This window comes from Aspergillus affinis, assembly GCF_023601865.1.
Source record: "Aspergillus affinis strain CMG 70 chromosome Unknown NODE_75_length_177070_cov_86_291390, whole genome shotgun sequence".
Classification (NCBI taxonomy): Eukaryota; Fungi; Ascomycota; class Eurotiomycetes; order Eurotiales; family Aspergillaceae; genus Aspergillus; species Aspergillus affinis.
Window position 1 is genome coordinate 26,233 of NW_026515856.1, and position 21,034 is coordinate 47,266.

The window sequence follows — 21,034 nt, forward strand, 5'->3', positions numbered from 1 at the left end:
AATATATGATAGTCTAGAGAGAGAAATGAGCTAAAGAAATAAGAGGAACAATCCATGTCGCATTTGGAGTATGTATGTAGACGTAACTCACGCCCTGCGGGAGACCACCTGACTCTCTTGACCGAGGGTAACCTCATCTAACCCCTCCTCCAATTCCATTTGCTTTTAACTATTTCTTTCTTCTCTATTTTTCGATTTTGATGAGATCCGAATTATAATTAGTCACACAATGAGATCAATATTTACTAACTCCTCCTATTGAAATATGTACGGTCCATATAGATATAGTAGGTGTATATATGCCCTTCTGAAGTACTACCGGTACCCGAGGGCGGCCTAGAGGTGGCTAGCATCGGAGTAAAGTCAATCGGATCGGAGTGCTCGGCGTAAACCCAGACCTATCGGCACTTACCTAGCGAATGACGGCGCTTCGAGTCGGCGGTGGCATATCGACTTGGGGTAGCTAGTCTAGATAGACGTCATGGGATTGGCCAACACCGCATATATAATGAGTGTCTTGGGGTTATCGCATGCGGGGATGATTGCGGGTCCGGTTCGGGGTGAGGATTGATAGATAACTAGGGAGGCTGTTGATTACGTATTGATTAGGGAGATTGAATTGGATTGGATTGTGGTTCTGGTAATGGTTTACAAGTAATTGATTCTGGTTGCTTTGTACATAGTAAGTGTTATTATTGTTAAATTTAGTGTTGTAGGTACTGTGATTAAACTATGTAGTTTTGTAGTATATCAGTGATGCTAATGCTAATTTGCTTTTACTGAGGAATCCAAGCATACAATAGTTATGTTAAGGAACTCATGTTACGCGAGGTGAAACGATCACAGTCAATGGTTGTCGAAATTGTAGGAGCTATAGTTGTTTAGTAAGTAGTGAGATCTCGCCGACTACTCCGATATCTCTCCGTATGAACTAAACGGGCTATATAGAATTGACGTTTGCCTTCAAGATTAGAAACATAAATTCCTAACTGCTCAACTGTTAAGCCTGATAATATGCTTCAACGGCATTGTTACTCATGATAAAAACCCAGTTACCATGTCTCGTCTATCAATCGCCGACATTGACTCTCTCCGGGCCAATTCCGCCCCTATCCCCTACACCGTCGCCCCAAACACATCCTCCGAGTTCTTCAAGTCTGCGCATAACCATGAGAAGCCCAAATCAACCCCGCTGGACCACCACTTCAGCCTCGAGGGTCAGGGGTTCCAGGGCTCCGCGATGAAGAGATCCGCGAGTCCGCAGAGTTCGCGCAAGATCACCTCGCTTGGGACGGGGCGGCCGACGGCGGAGTATTATCCGTGGGATGCTCTGGCGTTTGAACTAACCTCGATGGCGTCTTTGCGAAACGAGAATGGGATCGAGAATGCACTTCGGAACGGGTCCGGTCCGGAAGTGGCCACGCAGACGATCGGCAAGCACGACGCAGGATATAACCTATCTCTTGCCTTGAACTATGGCCATGCGGCTGAGTCGCCGCACCTGCTGCGCTTTGTGACCGAACACGTTGAGCTCGCACATAACCCTCCCTATGTGGACTGGGGTACGGCCCTCACGGCGGGATCGACGTCTGCGATTGAAGATTGCGTTCCGCATTTTCTGTAACCGTGGGGATACGATCTTGATGGAGGGGGTATACGTTTCCTGGAGCGGTTGAAGTGGCCGGTTTGGTGGGGGCTCGTATTCAAGGGGTGGACATAGATTCGGAGGGGTTGAGTCCGGATCATCTGCGAGAGCTCTTGCGGACTTGGGATGAGGAGGCACGGGGACCACGGCCGACGGTCTTGTATACAGTTCCGTCGGGGCAGAATCCGACGGGTGCAACGCAGTCGGTGGAGAGACGGCGGACGATCTATCAGATTGCCGAGAAATATGATCTAGTTCTGATCGAGGATGATCCGTATTATTTTCTCAGACTGGGAGATCGTCCCGACGGTATTCCTTCTTATCTGCCTCTCGACCGGGCAGGCCGCGTTGTTCGACTTGATTCTGCATCCAATATTCTCGGCCCGGGGCTGCGCGCGGGCTGGGTGACGGCGAGAAGGCTGATAATCGACAAGTTCCTGGCCTACCACGAGGTGGGCACCGTTGCGGTGAGCGGCCCAACGCAGTTGATGTTGGGGAAGCTCCTGGATGAAACGTGGGGTCACCAGGGTTTCTTCTTCTGGCTTGATCGTCTCTCCCTCAGCTATCGTTCCCGCCGAAACATTCTGCTGGAGTCCTGCGATCGGTATTTGCCGGGGGAGATTTGTGACTGGATGTCGCCGGAGTATGGGATGTTCCTCTGGATCAAGTTGGATCGGAAAATGCACTCGCAATTCCGGAGTCAGACTGAATTTGAAGATGTGGAGTCAAAGCTCGCGGGTATAGAGGACCGGATACTGAAATGCGGGCTCCAGGATGGTGTACAAGTCACCAAAGGGTCTCTTTTTTCAGTGCAACAAGGTCCTCACGGATGAACTGCACTTTCGACTGACCTTTGCGGCTGCCCTTGAGGATGATCTGACCGAGGGTGTGAGAATATTTGGCAATGCTGTGATAGAGGAGTTTCGTTAGTCCTGATGCAAGTACTTAATTAATTGATAACACCACCTAAACCTCTGTTAACCCTGAATCAAAAGCCACCAAAGAAGGGTGGTCTGCCAAGCTCTGCCAGAATCCGGTTTCAAAATCCCAAAGATCTTGTCCTAGAACACTTGCCCAATCATCGACCCGTTGTTCATCTGCTGCCATATCAGGCGCTGGATGTAGCGGCTCTGAATAAAAGGATTCGAGAAATCGTTGAATCGTTTGTGTAGCCTTGGTGATCAGTCCGTAGATCGGGTCTGCCTCCCTTACAATTGCTCCTATCTGGATTTCAGCCACGAAAATGCTGAGATCTTGCAATATTCTTGTCCTTGATTTGCCGAGCGGTAGTGGCGTACTTTGCTGCTTGAGCATCGCAAGCAGGACTATACCAGCGGCGGGTAGACCATAGTGTGCAATCTGACTTGCTTAGCTATATCTCCCTAATAGACATAAGCATATCTTGGGGGAGTTCCAAGGTTACCTTCCAAACAAGCCCGGTGCCAGAGTTAGTAAGTTGGTCTCGATTGAGAATAACCTCAACGACCAGGGCAAGCATCTCTCCGGCGATGGTGACTACCGAGGAGTCGGGATCGACAAGAGTGGTCAACAGTAACAGGCGAAGCAGAAAGAGAACATGGAGCTGATTGAGCCGTACACTAATCAAGAAATCTTGGTCGAATGGTGACTTTCGAATGTACTGTCTGATGCTGCCCTCTAGTCGGAAATGCGGAGGCAGTGCCCGCCACTGAGCCTCGGCCCGATCTTGAATAGCACTACTGCTGTTAGCCAGGTTCATTTCGACTATCCGAACTGTTAGGATATACCTGATCTTTTCTGCACTTGCATGTGGCTTGTCTCGAGCCAGCTCGAGAATTTCCTCCTTCAAGGAAGCGCACAGAGCAGACCAGCGTGTTTCTTCTGTATAACTAGGCTTTGCATCCGGGTCCCATTCTGTCTTGTCCTGTGAGTCTGGAGAACTTGAGGGAATTTGAAAGTGGCAGAAACGCTTGCTCATGCGTGGCGGCCTCCCCAGAAAGATGGCAATATTCTTGTCTGCCGAGTAGATCCTCGCAAAAGCCGTCTCTCGCACCTTCATGAGAAAGGGAGGTGTCTCTGTTTTGGTCTCGATGTTCTCATGGTAACCCAGCGCAAACATGGAAGACATGACATCCCCGAGTTTGCGCCAAGGATGATAGCCTTGCTGCATGAGCCGATGTTTTCTCCACATGGGTGTGATAAGTCAACTTACTTTGAGCGCCGTCGACATACGAGTGTATGATGAAGTTCTCGTATTGTAAGATAAGCTGTACATCATTCAGACAATCGAGAGATAGAGCGATTTCCAGCGAGGCGTCACTGAACATCGTACAGAGCTGACGGAGAGCATACTGCTCTTCCCGTGTCATATATAATTGGGGAAAGAAGGGGATATCGTATGTTGCTCGACTCACAGCCGAGAAAAAGATGCCTAGAGCCTCCCATCGCAGATTATTGCCCACAGACTGAGCCATGAACTCAGAAAGGCTTGTGCTAGAACCAAACTCCAAGGGCTGTGCTGAATTCCGGAGAAGACGCCTTGCGAAAGCCATATACCAATCTTCGTCTTGTGAGAGGGTTGACAGCGAGTGAATAATGCTTCGCGAATATCCTTCCACAAATGGTTCGGCAAGCGCAAGGTTCGCTCCTTTCGCAAGCCATAGAAGGACCAGACCGTTCATGGCTGTCAATGGAAATGTGTTTAACAACTGCCTGAGGATATCGAGTCCTTGTAGCAGACAAGTCTCGTCGGCCAGGTGGGGATATGGTGATTCTAACAGAGTCGTCTCAGAAGAGTGTGGTACTCCTGCAGTAGGGCTTTGATCTAATGAAATGTGGTCGAATATCGTAGCATGACTCGAAGACCCTAGATACCCAGGGTTTGGGTATACATTAGGCCTGGGGTTGAAAGAAGATGTTGGAAGTCCCGATGAATGAACCCTTTTGGAGACGCCTGGGGATGATGGATTGGCTAGTCGTTTCTTTTTGAACGGGGCGACTCTGTAGATACACATGGCTGTTTTATTGTTGTTCTCACAACGCGTGCATGTTGGTCGCTTGTGGTCGCAGGCGAGTTTGGCCTTCCTACAGACCTCACAGGCTGCAAGTCGTGATGCCATAGCGAGCTAGTGTAGATGTAAATCCAGTTTACTCCGTATGTTTGAGGATGGGTCGGTGAGAGAAGATCGGAGGGATCGGAGTCATCGGAGTAGATGCGGAACCGCTTATCTTATCGCGCTAATAAGCCCCAAGCAGGAAATGTTAACAGCATAAATATCTCTGACTCACTAGTTCCAAGCTAGTATGGTATACTGTGTTAGTTACGATGGAATAGTGGATTATTCGACCTGGATATAGTGCACTACAAGTGATTGACCTCCGTACATTCTGCCATCAAGCGTACAGATAAGGACAAACCCTAGACAGAAAGAGAAATATCACAATAAACAACTTCATTCGCCCGAATGGAGGATTCACAACTTCTTCTCCAACTTTTTCAAGAATCTATTCACGCCACTTTCAACTCGCGAGGCGTTTTCCTCCAGCTTCCGAGGCCGCTGCCCGGGGTTCTGCATCGCTTGATGCGTATATTTTTGGGCATGAGAGGTAGCCTCTGCCTCCGTAGGTCGATAAAACTGTTTATGGATGTCGTACTCGCTATTTGTCGATTGACGTCTTGGCGCTGGGTCGTAAGAGTAGTTCGAGTAACCACCTACCGGAGGTGGAGGGGAGGTCGGCTGGGTGTGAGGGTGTGACGCGTACATGTTTTGTGTTTGACCATACAGATGTGTGTTGGGGTCTTTGGGAGGAGGTGCGAACGACATCGTCTGGACAGGTGGTGCATTGACAGCTTGATTGGCGCTGGCGACGAACGAGGGTGTATAGGACGGGACTCCGGGCGGGCTCTGGATGGAGGATCGAGAGGAGAATGAACCGGAGTGTGTGAGCCCCGCGCTTGGGGGTGGAGAGGCGTAGCTTCCCGGCATCGAGAAAGGTAATCCCTGGGTCGCAGGAGGAGGGGATGCAAAGTTTCCTGCGCCCGAGAGCAGGGACGGAGGACTATAGGGAACGCCGTTGTCGGCAGCTACGGCTGCTGCAAGCCCGGTTCCATCGGCACCGTCGGCTGGCGGGGGAGTTTTCTCACGGTGCTGAATCGGCTCGGGCGCGGCTGGCGCGGCCGGGTTGTATGGGAGAGGGGTGAACTGCGCTGGATCTTTCTGTTCATCGATCGAGGGTCCTCGCCCGGCGTTCGATGACGGAGGTCCGTTGAGCGGAGGCGGAGGGGGGAGAGCGCCCGGCGGTATCATGGATTGGAAAGGGCTTGCAACAGTTGCTTCGGATTGAGAATTCCGAGTTTGTCCGTTCTGGTAGGCGGGATCGGTAATGGCTACACTCTCCAGCTGTTGTACCACCGTACTCGTGGCCGTCGTTTGCGGTGGCGGTGGAAACGGACGACGGTCTGTCTCGATCTGGGAGCGGGACAGACAGCGCTCCGTCAAGTCTAGGAACTGGGTTGCGTCGTCCGACGTCCAAAAGTAGATGTCCAACGTGTGAAGAAGCAATAGGTCGTCGCTCTTCTCGCGAGGATCACCATTCGGTAATAGCCATTCGTAGGCGCTGGTGCTGGTGCAAGGCGGCGGGGGGAAGGCTTGCTGTCCCTGAGACTGCACTTGTCCGTCCACCGTTAGTGTACATAGAGTCGGAAACCTGGTTGAGTGGCGGACATGAACCCGATCCAGGGCTGATAATGACAAAAGTCAGCGGATGGCGGCGTGCCAAAGCAGTGGTAGTAACTGACCTCCATTGAACGAGTCCTGCTCGGGGGCCCCGGGGTTATTCGCTACTTCAATCCGTATCTTATGGTGGGTGGCATTGTAGTACAGATAAAGGTACGAGCCCTTATCAAACCGATGATGCAAAGGCTTCGGGGTGGGAGCTGTGAAATAGTAATGAATGTCGGCGAAACTAGACGTAGTCAGCCCAGCTCATGACATGCGATCGCATGCAGACATTTGCAGCGCAAATGGCAGCCTGCGGGGTAAAGTGTATTCTCACACTGTCAGCATTCGCTCTTCACCCTGCAATGGCGGCATGGTGGTCTGTCGGATGTCGGGGCTGGTTTGCGCGGGGAGAATGTAGAGACAAAAGAAGCACGGGGATCAGGAGGAACAGAAATCGGGGACATTGTGGTATATATAGGCCTCAAACGAGGGGAAACAAGGAACTGGCCTCTGAGATGCAGCGTCGAGACCTCGGCGGCTACGAGGGCGCTTGGAGATGCATGATCGGCCGGTGATTAGTTGATTAGCTGCAGCTAGCAAAAGGAACACCACCACTAGAGGGTGGTAGTAGACTACCATCTGAGGGACAAGGGAGAGACAAATTCTTCGGCATATTGCATTAAATGATAGGGACACGGCCAGTGCCCGATATATAGCTATGGAATATTCAATCTGGTCAGAGTATGGTAAAGAATTAAAGAAGAATGGAGACGGAGAAAGCAATGTTGACAGCGGTATTACATAAGCACCCCCGGAGCTTGCGCCGGCGTTTTGGTTTGTCCGAAAATTTCTCATTCGGGCTTCTGCAAGATCGACAACTTCTCTGCCATCGTCCGCGTCCCGTTCTTTCGGATTGTCCTTGTGCTGGGTGTTGTTTGTGTAGGAGCTTGTGTAGGTGCCGTGGACCTGAAGCCTCTTGTTTTGCAAAGTCCTTGCAATTTATACCTTGCGGGACGTGCTGGATGTTCGTGTCGCTGATCTCTTTTCGCTCATCAGGTACCGCAACTATCAATCTACCGTCAACGTCAACAATCTCCCAAGACCCGTCCCAACATGTCTCTCGTCAATCTCTCCCACGTTTGTTCGCATTTGAACAATGCCTCCAAGGCCCGTCTTGGGCTCACATCGATTCCGAACTCGAAACTCCACCTCAAACTATGCCTTGCCCTCCAATCCGGTGGCTACATTTCTTCGGTCGTTCGGGGCGGTCCGACTCCTCCCCCTCAGCACACTCTCCTCGGCCACCCAGACACTACCAGCGTGGAACCCGTGACACAAACCAACGTTGCGTCCAGACGACTCTGGCTGGGGTTGAAGTACTGGCAAAGCGAACCCGTGCTGGGCAAGTTGAAAATGGTCAGCAAGCCTACACGACGAATCTCGATCGACGTCGCCGGTCTTCGGGAAGTGATCCGAGGAGACAAGAGCGGCTATGTGGAAGGTCTGCGGTCACCCGGTGAAAGTCTGTACCTGTCCACGGACCGCGGTATCATGGAGGCGCGAGAATGTGTGGAGAAGAAGGTCGGAGGCCTGGTCCTTTGCCGGATTCAGTAGATTATTTCGGCCAAAGATGGAGCGTTTGTTTTATGAATGTTGTGGGATTTGCATTTATACTGGAGTTAGGATTGTCGCAGTGTCTTATCCCATAATTTGGTATCTGATATTTGCGATTGCTGGGATAGATACCTTTGTACAGTAACATAGGCTCGACTTCATGTATTACTTAGATTTACGGACCTTTTCCTTCATTAACTGTTTATTATTCACTCTCTCGTATTCTGTTTTGGTGCAGACAGATGTAGCACATGTGGAATGTTCCGTCTCGATGCGATTGTCATGTGTCTCCGCCCTTCCGCCTTCCGCCTGCAACAACGGCGGTCAATCGCTTCCTCTTCTATGGAAAAGCATTCAACGCCTCCTACACGAGACCGATCTTTTCTATTCCTCTCAGTCATCAGCGCTCCCGCCATGTTCACTCGCCTTGGTTTGTCTCACTAGGCTGATTGGCAAGCGTCGTTCTATACCGCACGTGACGTGCGCCAGGGGTGTGACGCAAGGAGAAGCGACCTCAATCTAAGAAAGCAAATCGAAGAGGCTTTTGCATCATGTCTGGAGATGGACTTGCATTGAAAAAAGTCCTGTTGTCCGGGGGCAGCGGCTTTGTGGGTGCCGCTATCGCCAGAGCACTTGTCGAGAAACATCCCCAATGTTCCCTGACCATCATCGACTTGAACCCTCCTGGGTCTACTCATGTTGTGCCGGAGGGTGTTTCCTTTTTCCGGGTTGATGTCACCAACAAGGAAGAAGTTCGCCAGACAATTCAACAGATCAAGCCAGACATTGTGATTCACACAGCCGGGATTGTCCCACGCGTCAGCGAGCGATTCGCTAGAAGATTAGAAGGTCTCACTCAAAAAGTCAATGTCGAGGGAACCAGGAACATGCTGGAGGTGGCGAAAATGAGTGGAGTCAAGGGCTTCATTTACACCAGCACTTGCTGCGTTGTGACCGACTATCTCGACATGCCGTTTCCGAACATCGACGAAAAATGGCCGGCGTCTCGTTCGTCACTGATATATGGCGAATCAAAGGTTTGTCGTCATCTGAAGTAAAAGTTCATTACTGACATCTGGCATTCAACAGGCTGCTGCGGAGTCGCTGGTTATCAAGGCTAACGACGCGATGGCTACCTGCTCCCTCCGGCCTTCCGTGCTATGCGGACCCGGCGACAGCTTGCTTGTTCCTTCGATTCATGCATGCATTGCCAAGCGCGAAACTCCTTTTGTCATCGGGGATGGGTTCAACCTATGGGACGTCACCTATGTCTCTAACGTTGCAGATGCCCACGTCTTGGCTGCCGAGAACCTGATGTCGTCAAGGACTGCCGCCGGCGAAGTCTTCTTCATTCAGAACAACGAGCCAATCACTTTTAGGGACTTTTGCCTCTCTGTATGGGCTCACTTTGGCCATATCCCACCTTTTGAACTTCCAGTTCCCAGGGCATTAGCCTACTTCGCGGGTTTGATGTCTGAATGTTTGACCTGGGTCATGGGGACAACAGCTACTCTGAGCCGCGGCAGTGTTAAAGATGCATGTTCCGTTCGCTATGCTAGTGGAGAAAAGGCAAAGAGAATTTTGGGATACGAAGCTCGTATTGGACTGGAAGATGGCATTCGCTTGAGCTGTGAGGTACGTGCAAACTCAAAGAGGCCTGCAGTTGTCCAATCGTCAAACTAATCTGGTTCTTACCCGGGGTTCTAGGATTATGCCCGGCGTCTAGGCGTAAGCTTACCGGCTCAGAAGCAATCCGAAAAGGAAGAATAGTCATCAAATTGAGCCAGTTTCCTGGACCGTAGTAGCCTCGTGAGGCAAAGAAGATAGAGACAACACCTAGTAAGGTATCTATCTACTCCTATCGACCAATCGATCCCCACGGGGTAACCTGATCACCCAGGCGCGGTGGCACGCGTTGGGGTTGATCAGACCATTTCGCCGTCGCTTCCCACTGTCGGTTGAATGAACACTCATATATTTCCTTTAACTTTCCGATTGTCTACTAGATAGTCACAATACTTCGAGACTTCAGAGTATCCCGCTGCGTTATATTCAGTACCTATCTGTATTAATAAAGTACTACAAACCCTCATAAATAACCTAAAAGATCTGAATAAAATCATTGATCTCAAATCTTCTTGCCTAACTTTTACTAGTATAGTAAGGATTTACTGGCATCTATTAACTCTATTCTATTCATAGAGGGATTATAACTTCGCGATCTCTATCGTGAAGAAAGCTGGCTGTAGTATATTAACTGAGGAACAAACCCCTTTTTTATTTGAATAGATTTGAAAGAAGAATACTCTTCCCATACCTCATTAAGAGGATCGTCTTACGTTGTAATTGCATCATAGCCTCAGTAGACAGTACAGCGAAACGGCACCGAGATCAGTCTCCCTGACGAGACCCGGATATCACGACAGTTGGTAGCAGCTGCAAGTCGAACCGTATAATCCCCGGGAGTGGAGTGCTGCGGCGCGAGCGTGGGACGAGGTGCAGGAGCAGAATGCCAAGTGCCTAGGCCTCAGTCTTGGCCTACTGTCCGGTGTAAACAAAAGCCCAAATTCCTGGCCACCAAGAACAGAGAAAAGGGTTGTTGATTGGTAAAAGAGGGAAGAGTCGCGAGTGAGGAAGTTGCTACCGGAGACCAACATTCAATGTAGGCAGGTAAACAGGAGATACCTTCTGCCGGTGTCCCTTCTTCCCATAGTACATTCAGTAGGTAGGCCATTTTAATGTCGGGTCTTTTCGATGAGCTATCTTATTTTCTTTCTTCTTCTGCTTGAATCAGTCACATGTTAGAAGCCATTCGGCACTCAATACACACACACTATTGGTCATCCATATCGTCATTACATAGCTGATCTGCGAGCGAATTCTGCTCTCTTAGAATTCAGATATACCTTATGTTTCCCAAGTTTGCAACTTCATCGTCGAGATCAGACGCCTTTTGAATAAGATCTCGGTTCGCAACTTCCTTGCCTGCTGCGTTGGTCCACCCATCTCCGGTCCACTTGTAAATCTAATCTGTCATACAGCCAACTGCATATCTAGAATCAGAATAGATAATCACATCAAGTCTCGGATATGTCATCAGATCCTGATGCGTGTCAAGAACTTGGTCAAGTGCCATAATTGTGCCTGTAATTTCAGCCCGCTGATTTGTAGGTGTTGGATATTCAGGCAATGATCGGGTCCAAATTTTATTTCTTCCGTATTTTGGCTGGAGAACAGCAGCAGCAACGCCTATTGCTCCTGGTTGTCCATTGCCTCTACAGCCACCATCGGTATAAAAATTCATGATATACACCATGGTAAAGGCAAGCTCTTGACAAGGACACAATTGATTAGAGTATACACAGGAGTGTGTTGGCGGCTTCACTATCTCTTGTAAGTGTCTTGAATAATCAAAAAATGAACGACCATGCTTTTATGATATTTGACACATAGTCTGGAGACTAGGCCAAATGAGATCCTCTAATAATTTCATGGAATCATCGTAACAGGATCTTCCATTATCGTCAGGATCGACATTTCACGCATGCTCTGTACATGGATTGGATATGACGGGGTCAACAGGCAAGGTGCCTGCCGTTTTGTATCCCAAATATCTTAGACACTCGCCTTTTTTGAGGTTAATTATGTGTTCTCTAGGACCCGGAAGTACGGGCAAATGCCTCTTCTGCTCTAGTGTCTGTCACCTCTGCTATCTGCGAGTGTTAGAATGAGAGCTCCGTCGCTCAGAATGCAATAATTGTATAATACCGTACAAGGATCAGGCCCGTAGAGTACCTAGGTAGATAGTAGAGCTCAATCTTGTTCCAGGTGACTAAAAATTGCGCTGGGTGGGTATAGTCGCAGTTAAGCTGGCATCACTGTTGTTGCCGCTAGGGTAACTGACGGAAGCCTCAGGCTACCCACATATTCCACGTGACTAAGATCACCTCTGTAAGTAGGCGGTAGGTTTGGTTAGTTACTTGAGCAGCGGAAAGCTACATTCTGCCATCTCTTCTAAATTACTACTTTTCTAATCATACATTCTAAATTCGACTGAGCTATAACTCACTGAGAAAGCAGCTGAGCGCAGATTCCATTATTGGCAGTCACCTCCTTTTTTAGAAAAAAAAAAAAAAAAGGCGCTTATTATTCTGGCTGCCATCTCAGGCAATCCGGAAAGGAAGAACGGTTCCACGTATATCAGACTACTTGGCCGGTGTAACCCTGTCATTGATGACGAACAAAGAACGTGTTGATCTGAACACGACATGCATAGGCGGTTGCAAAGCACGGGTGTGTCTCGACTTTGCGCTCACGAGATGGTTTCCTGGGGATCCTATGGACTCTTACAATACTGACCATTTATGCGTACATGATGTTTCACAGGTTGCGCTGGATCGAAAGACAACCCCCTGTTGGACCTTTCATCTTCCCACGTCCCCCTCTTCCCCGCCTCGAACACTATTATTCTTTGGTTTTTTGTTTTTCCATATCCTTGATGCTGAGTGGCGACACGGGACGGCGGTTTCTACCTTTCTACATGTTCTGTTTCGGGGTGGGAATCGTCTGGTCTGCTCAGAAAGACCCCCTTGTTGCACAAAGAAATTTCCAATAAGCAAAGCTGAGCGAATTCGATCATTGGGCTGTTTTCTCGATCGATGACCTGATTTCGTAGGATTCATTTGCAGAATCGTCCACCCATAGGACGAGAATAGGCCAATACGATGGCTTGCAGTTTGGGCAACAAGGCCTGCAGTAATGTATGCCCAACTGTGTCGAGAAGTATCAGAATCCCAACAGGACAGGTGAGGATCCATGCTCTCCACAGTAGGATCCCAAATTTAGGCCGCCATCAGTCCGACTCTGGCGCGTGCTCCATATCCACAATTGCCATTATCCAGACATCGTGATAATAACATGGACTAGTAGCCCGTATGCCTAGAAGTCTGCTCTAGATGGGCCGGTGATCAACATCAATTCCGGTAACCCACAACAGCTGAGTGAGGGAAAACGATTTTCGGTGAGAAGAGAGCAATTGTCTAGATCACCAGGAGAATCAGATGGGATGATGGAAAAAAGAAGGTGTGATGGCTTGGGGGTTCTGAGGCCGACAACCCCTTAGGCCGCACGGGATCTCCCGAGGGTGTTTCGCCCTTCCATCGACGACCCTTCCTGATCTTCCCTCTTTCTTTCCCTTTCTTCCCACCCCCGCTGTCAACTCAATCCCCAAGACCCTCTCTGCGATCTCATTGATGAATGATCTCTGATGGGGCCAAGCCTCGAAACCGAAAACCAAACAAAAAATTGACAACTTGTCGTGGTGCCTAGTGGATATGCAATTATGCATGCGCCCAGCTGGATCCTGACGGACATTGCTGCCCAAACCCCCCCCCCAACATGCAGCCGCCAATCCTGTGCTCTTCTGCTCCTTTTTCTCCATCTTGTTGCTCTATCTCCTATGTGGTGGATACGATCAACAGCGGAGACCGATGCTGTTCTCCTCTTAAACGATGATTCCAGTTCTCTACCGGGTTCATCCATGGGGTTGTCATCCATGCACTTGGTTCGGCAGACTACTGGCTCATTGGTCCCAGGTTCTTCCCTGACCCTTACTGACCGTCAGATAAGTAGTAGTTAATGTCTCATCTTCATGCCGTCACCGAAGGCCCTGTTTAGCCTCCTTTAGCTACCCTTGTCTGAAGGAGACTTCAGCGGAGAAGATCCGACCTAAATCGATTGGTCATCGTCTACAGCGTCAACTCTGTCACCTGTATGGTATTCTGATATATCCTCCGGAAGGCTTGTCCCCGACAGGAACGGCATCTTGCCTACGGAGTACCAGCACGCCTTTGCCGCTAGTGTGGAGTTCAACATACCCTGCCTGCCCTTTTACCTTTTTTATTATTATTATTTGTTTTAAAAATTATTCTATTCTATTTTATTTTTAATTCTCAAATTATTGTCTCCATTGTTTTAATTTTACATATCATTGCTCTTACTCCGTACTCTCGTGGAACCGGGAGAAGTCAGAGCTTATCTGGTGTCCCAACGATTGGGCCTTCAATTCCTGCCCTTGTTTGCCTCTCCTCACTATATTAACCCGCGGCCTTCCACCCCCCCCCCCCCAGTGAGGTGTCAGTCGAAGTCCTTTGGAATAAACCAAAGGCCCTCGGAACTCTTTACAAGAACTCCACATATTCTATGCCTTGCTGCTCGCAACACGTCTTTTAGTTCCGCAACCTCATGTCGCCAGTCCTTCCACCCCAAATAATACCAATGTCTTCGGCCTTCAGTTATTTCTCTGGAACATCCGGGAGTGGTGGCTCTTGCACTCACTCGATAGGTAGTGATTCTGACACGTGGTCCCGTCATAGGTTAGCTCTAGCGATGCATTCCCCTCCTTCGTACCGTTCTGGCATACTTTCAATAAATGTGGTCTTGAGAAACTCACCATCTACAGCGGTATTTTACCCCAACGCTCGCAAATTTATGGAACTTCCGGCGAGACTCCCGTGATTTTTCATCCAAGGTATCTAGACAATCTGTGTGCTTTGCCCTCGTGCTACATTACTGGAAAGAGGTCATGTCGTACTGAGACCGCCTGCATGGCTTTTCCCAGCTCAAAACAATACTCGGCCCATCGTGAATGTGGTCCAATAGAGGCTCAGATTGCTGTCGCAAGACCATCGAAGCACGTGTCGCCCGATCTCGAGTTCCCGATGCCCTATAACGGGCTCCCAGTAACGGCACACACGCCAAGTGGGATTGTTGCATCGTCGAACGGCTCGCTGCCACGCCCACCTTCTTTGTACCGCGAATGGGATCATCCTGCACGCCTCCCCGCGGAAGTCCTTAGACCAAACTACGACTTCGGAAAGCCCGACAACACAGACTACTTAGTGGAAAGAAACGGTCGACGTGCAGCCGACAAATTCAAAGGCAGCACTCGTTATCACTCGCAGAGACGACCATCCAACCGAGATGAATTCGATGGTCCCCATCAGCTTCTGGAGATCCCATCTCCACGCATCGTCGCGGCGCAGGCAAGGGACTTACCTCACCTTCCTACTAATCTTGATGTCTCAGAGCAAGACCGCATCTTGAGCGCGGTCAATGAACGATTATCGCAGTGCGCATTTGATTTCGTTGCGAAGTATCAGTTTCCGATTCCATTGGAACCGGATAAAAGACAGGTGAGGGTCCCCTCAGACCGTGAATGGACTGAGTGGGTATATCTCCTAAAAAGGTTGGCCACCAAACGCCGCATTCCCGCCAGGGTGCTCTATAATGGCCAGATCAAACAATTAGTCACCATACTGGAAAATTCCCTGGAAATGAGACATGCTGCCAAACATCAGTCTAGACCCATCAAGGATGACCGGAACGTACTCCAGCTCATTTCAGCTGGGACTCAGGTGGCGAAAATCCTTAAAGATGCCAATGCTATGGAATATTTGGACCGTCTATATCTTGATACGGAGAAACGCATCCACGATCGACGCAGTCGTCGGGTAAAATTCGCTAGCCCTTGAAGGGGGGTTGATTTTCTCTCTACCAAACCTTCAAATGATGAAATTCCCCCTTGGAATGGCCAATTTGTTTCTTCAGCCTCAACCCCGGACCCTTTTGGAACCATCCAGCCGTTTATGATCACTTTATTTTGGAATACTTCCCCTCTTGTCCCTTGACAAGTCCTTTTCAGGATTGAACCTTATGGACCTTCAACTTTTGAACCCTGGACCACCCGGACTTTCCGTTATCCAACCGGTTGGAATGGAGGCCGTTTTTCATGTTTCAACGGACCCGCATGAATGGAGCAATAATCCTTGCATTCCAAATATGGAGTTATATTTGCAGCCCCTGAGTTATCCCGGAAGGGCCGTGTTTGCCGATGCCTACATGGGTGATGTGATGATGAATTTCGAAACCGTTTCGGACACCGTGTAGTGTGCACTGTCATTGCGTATCTCACTCGAAAGATATTTCGACCATGGCCTATTCTTACTATAGTTTTATTGCTGGCCTGTTGCTGGCCCGTTATTCTCGTGGAATTTGTCGCAATATTACATGTACCCACCCACGTTTGATCAGGCAGGGTCGGCCTCTGGAAATAGCTCTTACATGTACCCACGTCTGATGTCAGTTGGTTTTAGATTTGGATTTGTTTATTTACTTCTTGATGATTGACTTCTTTTGTTATTTATCCACGACGCGTTGAAGATTCTTGTTATGGTGATGCTATCTGATTTTTGTTGATTGACTATGTGTGCGATGGGATATGACTTGTGTGAATCCGATGTATGACCCTGGAAATTATCTTGGAACCCCCTGTCCGGCGATTCGGTGTTCTGTCTCTGGGATAGAAGTCACGACCAAGGACAACCCACTGCTTGAGAAAGCGCAACTTTGCGCCCCATGACTGTTAATTAAGGAAACGGAGAAAGGAAGAAGACCGATCAGGTGGGCTCTATTTTTTTGTCTCGGCCGTGTCTTACAGTCTCGAGCTTTTCACCCTGGAACTGAGCTCGACACCTATAGACAAGAGTTTACAGAAAGGATCGTGTCAGGCGCATATCCTAGACAGAAAGGAAATGACAGACCCTGATCCTTGTTTTCTCGGAACTTATTAGATTGGTTGAATCCACGAAGGATCTGCTGACGCCTACTTGATTACTACCAGCAATCTACTTCAGGTAGAGCCATCCAGCAGGACACATACATGATGAGGTGTCCATATGTCTCGGCCCTCGGAACTTGCGCCATAGTGTTATTGGGTAATATATTTTCAACTAATGCCAGCAGCATGATAAATGTTGGAATTTGAGGTATTGAAAGCAGTATTGAAGATTAAAAACTTATGAAATCAAGTATCACTATTCTAATGATCATCTAACTACATAGAAAGAAGCCTTATATATATGCGAAATGCAGTGATCAGAATGGAGGAATCCTCCGGTTCGATTGCAGGAACTCGCCGGCAGGAAGATGGAATCTCCCGGATTCATGCGAATACCGGGATCTTCCACAATAAACAGTTGTTGACAAAAAGATATACATAGGTTCTATGGTATAAGCACTGCATTCTAAAAAGAAAGTAGCAAAAAGAAAGTAGCAAAAAGAAACAGGCGATAGCAGCGACAGTATGTTCAAAATCAAAAACAATATACATAAGAATCAAAAGAAAATGGTAGCCGCGCGTGCGGAGAACAGTTTCTCTCTTTTATTTCCCTGTTTTCTCGCCCTTGCCCTCAACCAATACAAGAGGGCTCGTTGATCCACACGATCATTATAATAACCATGTCAGATTAGGCAGTACCTCGGGAAAAAACACCCCCGAGGCGTCGCAGCGAACACCGTAGCACAGACAAGGGCGAGTAAGAACCGGGATACTTCCACGCCAGAATACTGACGGCTGCAGCACCAGAGACTAGCGCAGAGACGAGTCCGTAGCCTAACAGGCGACTCTGGCGTTGGACAGCTGTAATGACTTCCGAATAGCGCTGGTTGCTGAAACTGACCCGGGCGTACTGCGTTTGCCAGCCCAGGCTGGGGAAATGGCGGTCTAGCGACTCCTCGATCGTCTTGCGCAGTCGGTAGAGCGGCAACTTGACGCCCCAGCGCATCTCGAGGTAGTTTTGCTTGGAGAGATCGTTTATGGCGTGGGTGTCGGCTGAGCGCTGATCGGTGTAGGCCTGGAAGGCGGTTTCGCGGGACTGGCTCCGTGATTCGAGGGTTGCATCCAGATCGTAGACCCCGTGCTGATCCAGGGAATCGAACAAGATGCGGATGTCCTCGAGACCGGCGTTGAGGCCTTGGCCGTAGAACGGAAGCACGGCATGGGCCGCGTCGCCCACGATGACCACGCTAGACCCGTAGTGGTGCGGCTTACACTTGATGCTGATCAAGGGGAGGTGGGGGTTGATGGTAAATTGCTCGCGTAGGGCCTCTGGGGTAATCAGGTTTGGGCAGACGCCGGGGAAGTGAAGATCGAAGAACTCCAATAGGTCCTCGGAGGAGTCGGTCAGTTGCGCGTAGTGAAAGGCCGGGGCGAACAGCGTGCAGGTAAATGATTTGTCGGCGGAGGGGATAGCGATGAACATGAACTCCTTTCCGGGCCAGATGTGCAGATGGTTGGGCGAGATGCGGAAGTCGCCGGTCTCGCTGGGTGGGATGCGAAACTCGCACCATAGGGTGTCGATGTACTCCTGCTGGTAGTCTACACGCGAGAACTTCATCATATGGTATCGCGACGCCGAGTGCGCGCCGTCAGCGCCAATGAGATAGTCAAAGTCCACCTCGATCTCGGGGACGCGATTGCCAGATCCCGACGGGGGAGTCTCTCCCGGCGTCCGCCGTTCGAACCAGGCTTTGTTGGTGCGAAAGTCGGCACCTGTCAGTTTGTGATTGAAGTGCAGCGTGACGTTTGGCGTGCTCTCAAGCTCGTCGAGGAGCGCATTGTTCAGAGCGCCTCGATCGACAGCGTTGATGGCCTGATTGGGTAGTCAGCCCCTGTACGTTTCCTCTCCCTCCTGGAGACATACCCGGCCATGAACGTCATACTGCTGCGCATCCTCCCAGAGCTTGCCATTGCCCCGACCATGGATCATGCGGCCGTGCATGGGAATCGACTCGTCGAGGACCTTGTGGATCATCGATTCGCGATTCGAGGACCGCATGGACGTAATGCCTCGTTCAGAGAGTGCGAGGTTGATGGACTTCGTGAAGTTCAATGGAATGGTATCAGGGTCTCGAAGATCTATGGTACCCTGCAGTGTGAGTTCAATTCAGAATGATGATATATAAGGCAATGCGAATGTGACATGTCGATTCGCGATAACTGCAAGTGGGGTACATGGCAGAGTCAAAATGCTGAATGATTGGTCGCAACATATGCAAACTGACAATTAAATGCAGTGCAGCCAAAGACATGAACTTGCATCAAGTCCAGAGGGAGACTTACCCCCTCGCAGTTCATATAAATCAACGTCGTCGCCTCTCGCCGCAGCGTAGAGTGCCGCAAGCGAGCCTACCGGCCCCGCTCCGACGATGACGACCTTTTGTTTTCTCGACGAACACCGTGCCATTGTGCTTGCGGCAGTGAATTGAAGATTAGGTAAGGGGCTGCCCCTTGCGTCAAACAACAGTCGCTAAAGAATGGAAGAGATCATAAATCCCCAGAAGTTTTCGAGTCACGAGAGATCGATAAAGTTGCGTCACGCCCGCCGCCCCACCGGATTCCTGATTCCGCTTAGCGTGCATTATCATCCCAACCAGCCGGATTTGGCTGCCGCAGAATCACGTGGTAATTGACGCGCGCCTCTGGATCCGCGATAACACCATTCCCGTACGCTAAGCGCGATAAGACAACGACACTAAGCCCCCTTGGGCGATGGCACTAACCTAGTTGTGGTTAGCCCATGGGTAATCGTGCCAGCGCGAGGAGTTCTTTAGTTTTTTTCCCTCTATTCGCAACTTTCCGCCCTTTCTTGACTCTACTCGATCGATTACTTCCCACCTGAGACAGTCTCACCATGACAGCTGAAGTTGCGTCGCGGAAATGTATGGGGGTGGAATGCGAGAAGAATGCCGGCACTCTCCAGTGTCCGACATGTCTCAAGATGGGCAACGAGAGCTTCTTTTGTTCGCAAGACTGTTTCAAGCGGAGCTGGGTAGGCTGCCTTGCGTGACCATTGGGGCTCACGTGTGTCCCCCGTGAGCTTCTTCCGAGTCCTTGCTAACCGCCGACAATCCAGGGCGAGCACAAGACCCTCCACAAATCGAAGAGTAATTTCCTCACCAACCTGTTCCCTCCAAAGGTAGTTTCTGAACCAGATCCAGCAACGGGGCAATTCAACCCTTTCCCATCCTATCCCTTCGCCGGATCTTTGAGACCCGTTTACCCCTTGTCGACCACGAGAACGATCCCCAAAACGATCCCTCATCCCGACTATGCCAAGGACGGCATCCCTCGCTCGGAGCAGAAATTCCTGGGCCAGCGGAATATCACGATCTTGAACAAGGACCAGCAGGAGGGAATGCGGAAGGTCTGCCGCCTAGCTCGTGAGGTTTTGGATATCGCTGCTGCGGAATTGAAGCCCGGCGTCACCACCGACTACCTGGACGAGGTGGTGCACAAGGCCTGCATCGAACGCGAGGTAAGTCTCCCATAGTCGAAACATGACGGGATACTGAAGGATCCAGTCCTACCCGTCGCCCTTGAATTACATGCATTTCCCCAAGTCCGTCTGCACCTCGATCAACGAGACGATCTGCCACGGCATTCCCGATCAACGCCCTCTGGAGGACGGCGATATTATCAACATCGATGTGACCCTGTACCACAACGGCTACCACGGCGATCTGAACGAAACCTACTATGTCGGAGACAAGGCCCGAGCGAACCCGGACGCCGTTCGCGTCGTCGAGACGTCGCGAGAGTGCTTGGATAAATCGATCGATTTGGTGAAGCCCGGCATGCTATTCCGGGACCCCGGAAATGTGATTGAGAAGCATGCGAAGAGCCGCAACTGCAGTGTGGTCAAGAGCTACTGCGGTCACGGTATCAACCAGCTGTTCCACTGCGCGCCCAACGTTCCCCACTACGGTAAGAACAAGGCCGTGGGTACCGCCAAACCCGGCATGTGCTTCACGATTGAGCCGATGATCAACATCGGAACTCACCGGGATCGCACGTGGCCCGACGACTGGACCAGCACCACGGCCGACGGGTCGCTCTCTGCGCAATTCGAGCACACCCTTCTGGTGACGGAAGACGGCGTTGAGGTTCTGACGGCGCGTTTGGAAAACTCGCCCGGCGGTCCCATCCCTATGCCCGTCGTTGATGAGGCCTCGAAGACCGAGGCGTGATCCTCCTTATTTGATAGCGTGTGATTAGATTCGGCTGGATAGAGTGCTAACTAACGACTGTTTATGCCTGGTTGGAGTATTGATTGGATAAAATCTTGGACGGGTTTTCCATTCGCCTTTGTATTCGAAACGTAGTATTGCATCATAGCGAGAGGTCGAGATTTTCAAAACAAGCTCTTTATCCCATGGACAGTCCTCAGAGGTCTAT

The 21,034-nt window shown here is 50.1% G+C and overlaps 8 protein-coding genes across 8 annotated transcripts; 5 read left to right on the plus strand and 3 right to left on the minus strand.

Annotated features, from left to right (window-relative positions):
* Positions 1 to 1,057: 1,057 nt before the first annotated feature.
* KD926_009998 (L-kynurenine/alpha-aminoadipate aminotransferase) lies at positions 1,058 to 2,478 on the plus strand (the record flags this gene model as incomplete). Its single annotated transcript, XM_053102500.1, has 2 exons — positions 1,058 to 1,562; positions 1,721 to 2,478. 2 exons carry the CDS (start codon positions 1,058 to 1,060, stop codon positions 2,476 to 2,478), a joined length of 1,263 nt encoding a protein of 420 aa, XP_052953995.1.
* Positions 2,479 to 2,611: 133 nt separating this feature from the next.
* On the minus strand, positions 2,612 to 4,305 carry KD926_009999 (fungal specific transcription factor domain-containing protein; the record flags this gene model as incomplete). The annotated part of the gene is made up of 3 exons (XM_053102501.1): positions 2,612 to 3,004; positions 3,069 to 3,784; positions 3,837 to 4,305. The coding sequence occupies 3 exons, from the start codon at positions 4,303 to 4,305 to the stop codon at positions 2,612 to 2,614; spliced, it is 1,578 nt and encodes a 525-aa protein (XP_052953996.1).
* Positions 4,306 to 5,097: 792 nt separating this feature from the next.
* KD926_010000 (uncharacterized protein) lies at positions 5,098 to 6,717 on the minus strand (the record flags this gene model as incomplete). The annotated part of the gene is made up of 3 exons (XM_053102502.1): positions 5,098 to 6,365; positions 6,423 to 6,589; positions 6,680 to 6,717. The coding sequence occupies 3 exons, from the start codon at positions 6,715 to 6,717 to the stop codon at positions 5,098 to 5,100; spliced, it is 1,473 nt and encodes a 490-aa protein (XP_052953997.1).
* Positions 6,718 to 7,458: 741 nt separating this feature from the next.
* Positions 7,459 to 7,959, plus strand: KD926_010001 (mitochondrial 37S ribosomal protein uS8m; the record flags this gene model as incomplete). Its single annotated transcript, XM_053102503.1, has 1 exon — positions 7,459 to 7,959. The coding sequence occupies one exon, from the start codon at positions 7,459 to 7,461 to the stop codon at positions 7,957 to 7,959; it is 501 nt and encodes a 166-aa protein (XP_052953998.1).
* Positions 7,960 to 8,510: 551 nt separating this feature from the next.
* On the plus strand, positions 8,511 to 9,729 carry KD926_010002 (NAD(P)-binding protein; the record flags this gene model as incomplete). Its single annotated transcript, XM_053102505.1, has 3 exons — positions 8,511 to 8,996; positions 9,049 to 9,594; positions 9,667 to 9,729. 3 exons carry the CDS (start codon positions 8,511 to 8,513, stop codon positions 9,727 to 9,729), a joined length of 1,095 nt encoding a protein of 364 aa, XP_052953999.1.
* Positions 9,730 to 14,564: 4,835 nt separating this feature from the next.
* Positions 14,565 to 15,491, plus strand: KD926_010003 (uncharacterized protein; the record flags this gene model as incomplete). The annotated part of the gene is made up of 1 exon (XM_053102506.1): positions 14,565 to 15,491. The coding sequence occupies one exon, from the start codon at positions 14,565 to 14,567 to the stop codon at positions 15,489 to 15,491; it is 927 nt and encodes a 308-aa protein (XP_052954000.1).
* Positions 15,492 to 17,264: 1,773 nt separating this feature from the next.
* bna4 (kynurenine 3-monooxygenase) lies at positions 17,265 to 19,043 on the minus strand (the record flags this gene model as incomplete). The annotated part of the gene is made up of 3 exons (XM_053102507.1): positions 17,265 to 18,449; positions 18,501 to 18,715; positions 18,920 to 19,043. The coding sequence occupies 3 exons, from the start codon at positions 19,041 to 19,043 to the stop codon at positions 17,265 to 17,267; spliced, it is 1,524 nt and encodes a 507-aa protein (XP_052954001.1).
* Positions 19,044 to 19,490: 447 nt separating this feature from the next.
* KD926_010005 (methionine aminopeptidase MAP1) lies at positions 19,491 to 20,826 on the plus strand (the record flags this gene model as incomplete). Its single annotated transcript, XM_053102508.1, has 3 exons — positions 19,491 to 19,628; positions 19,713 to 20,114; positions 20,161 to 20,826. The coding sequence occupies 3 exons, from the start codon at positions 19,491 to 19,493 to the stop codon at positions 20,824 to 20,826; spliced, it is 1,206 nt and encodes a 401-aa protein (XP_052954002.1).
* Positions 20,827 to 21,034: the final 208 nt, after the last annotated feature.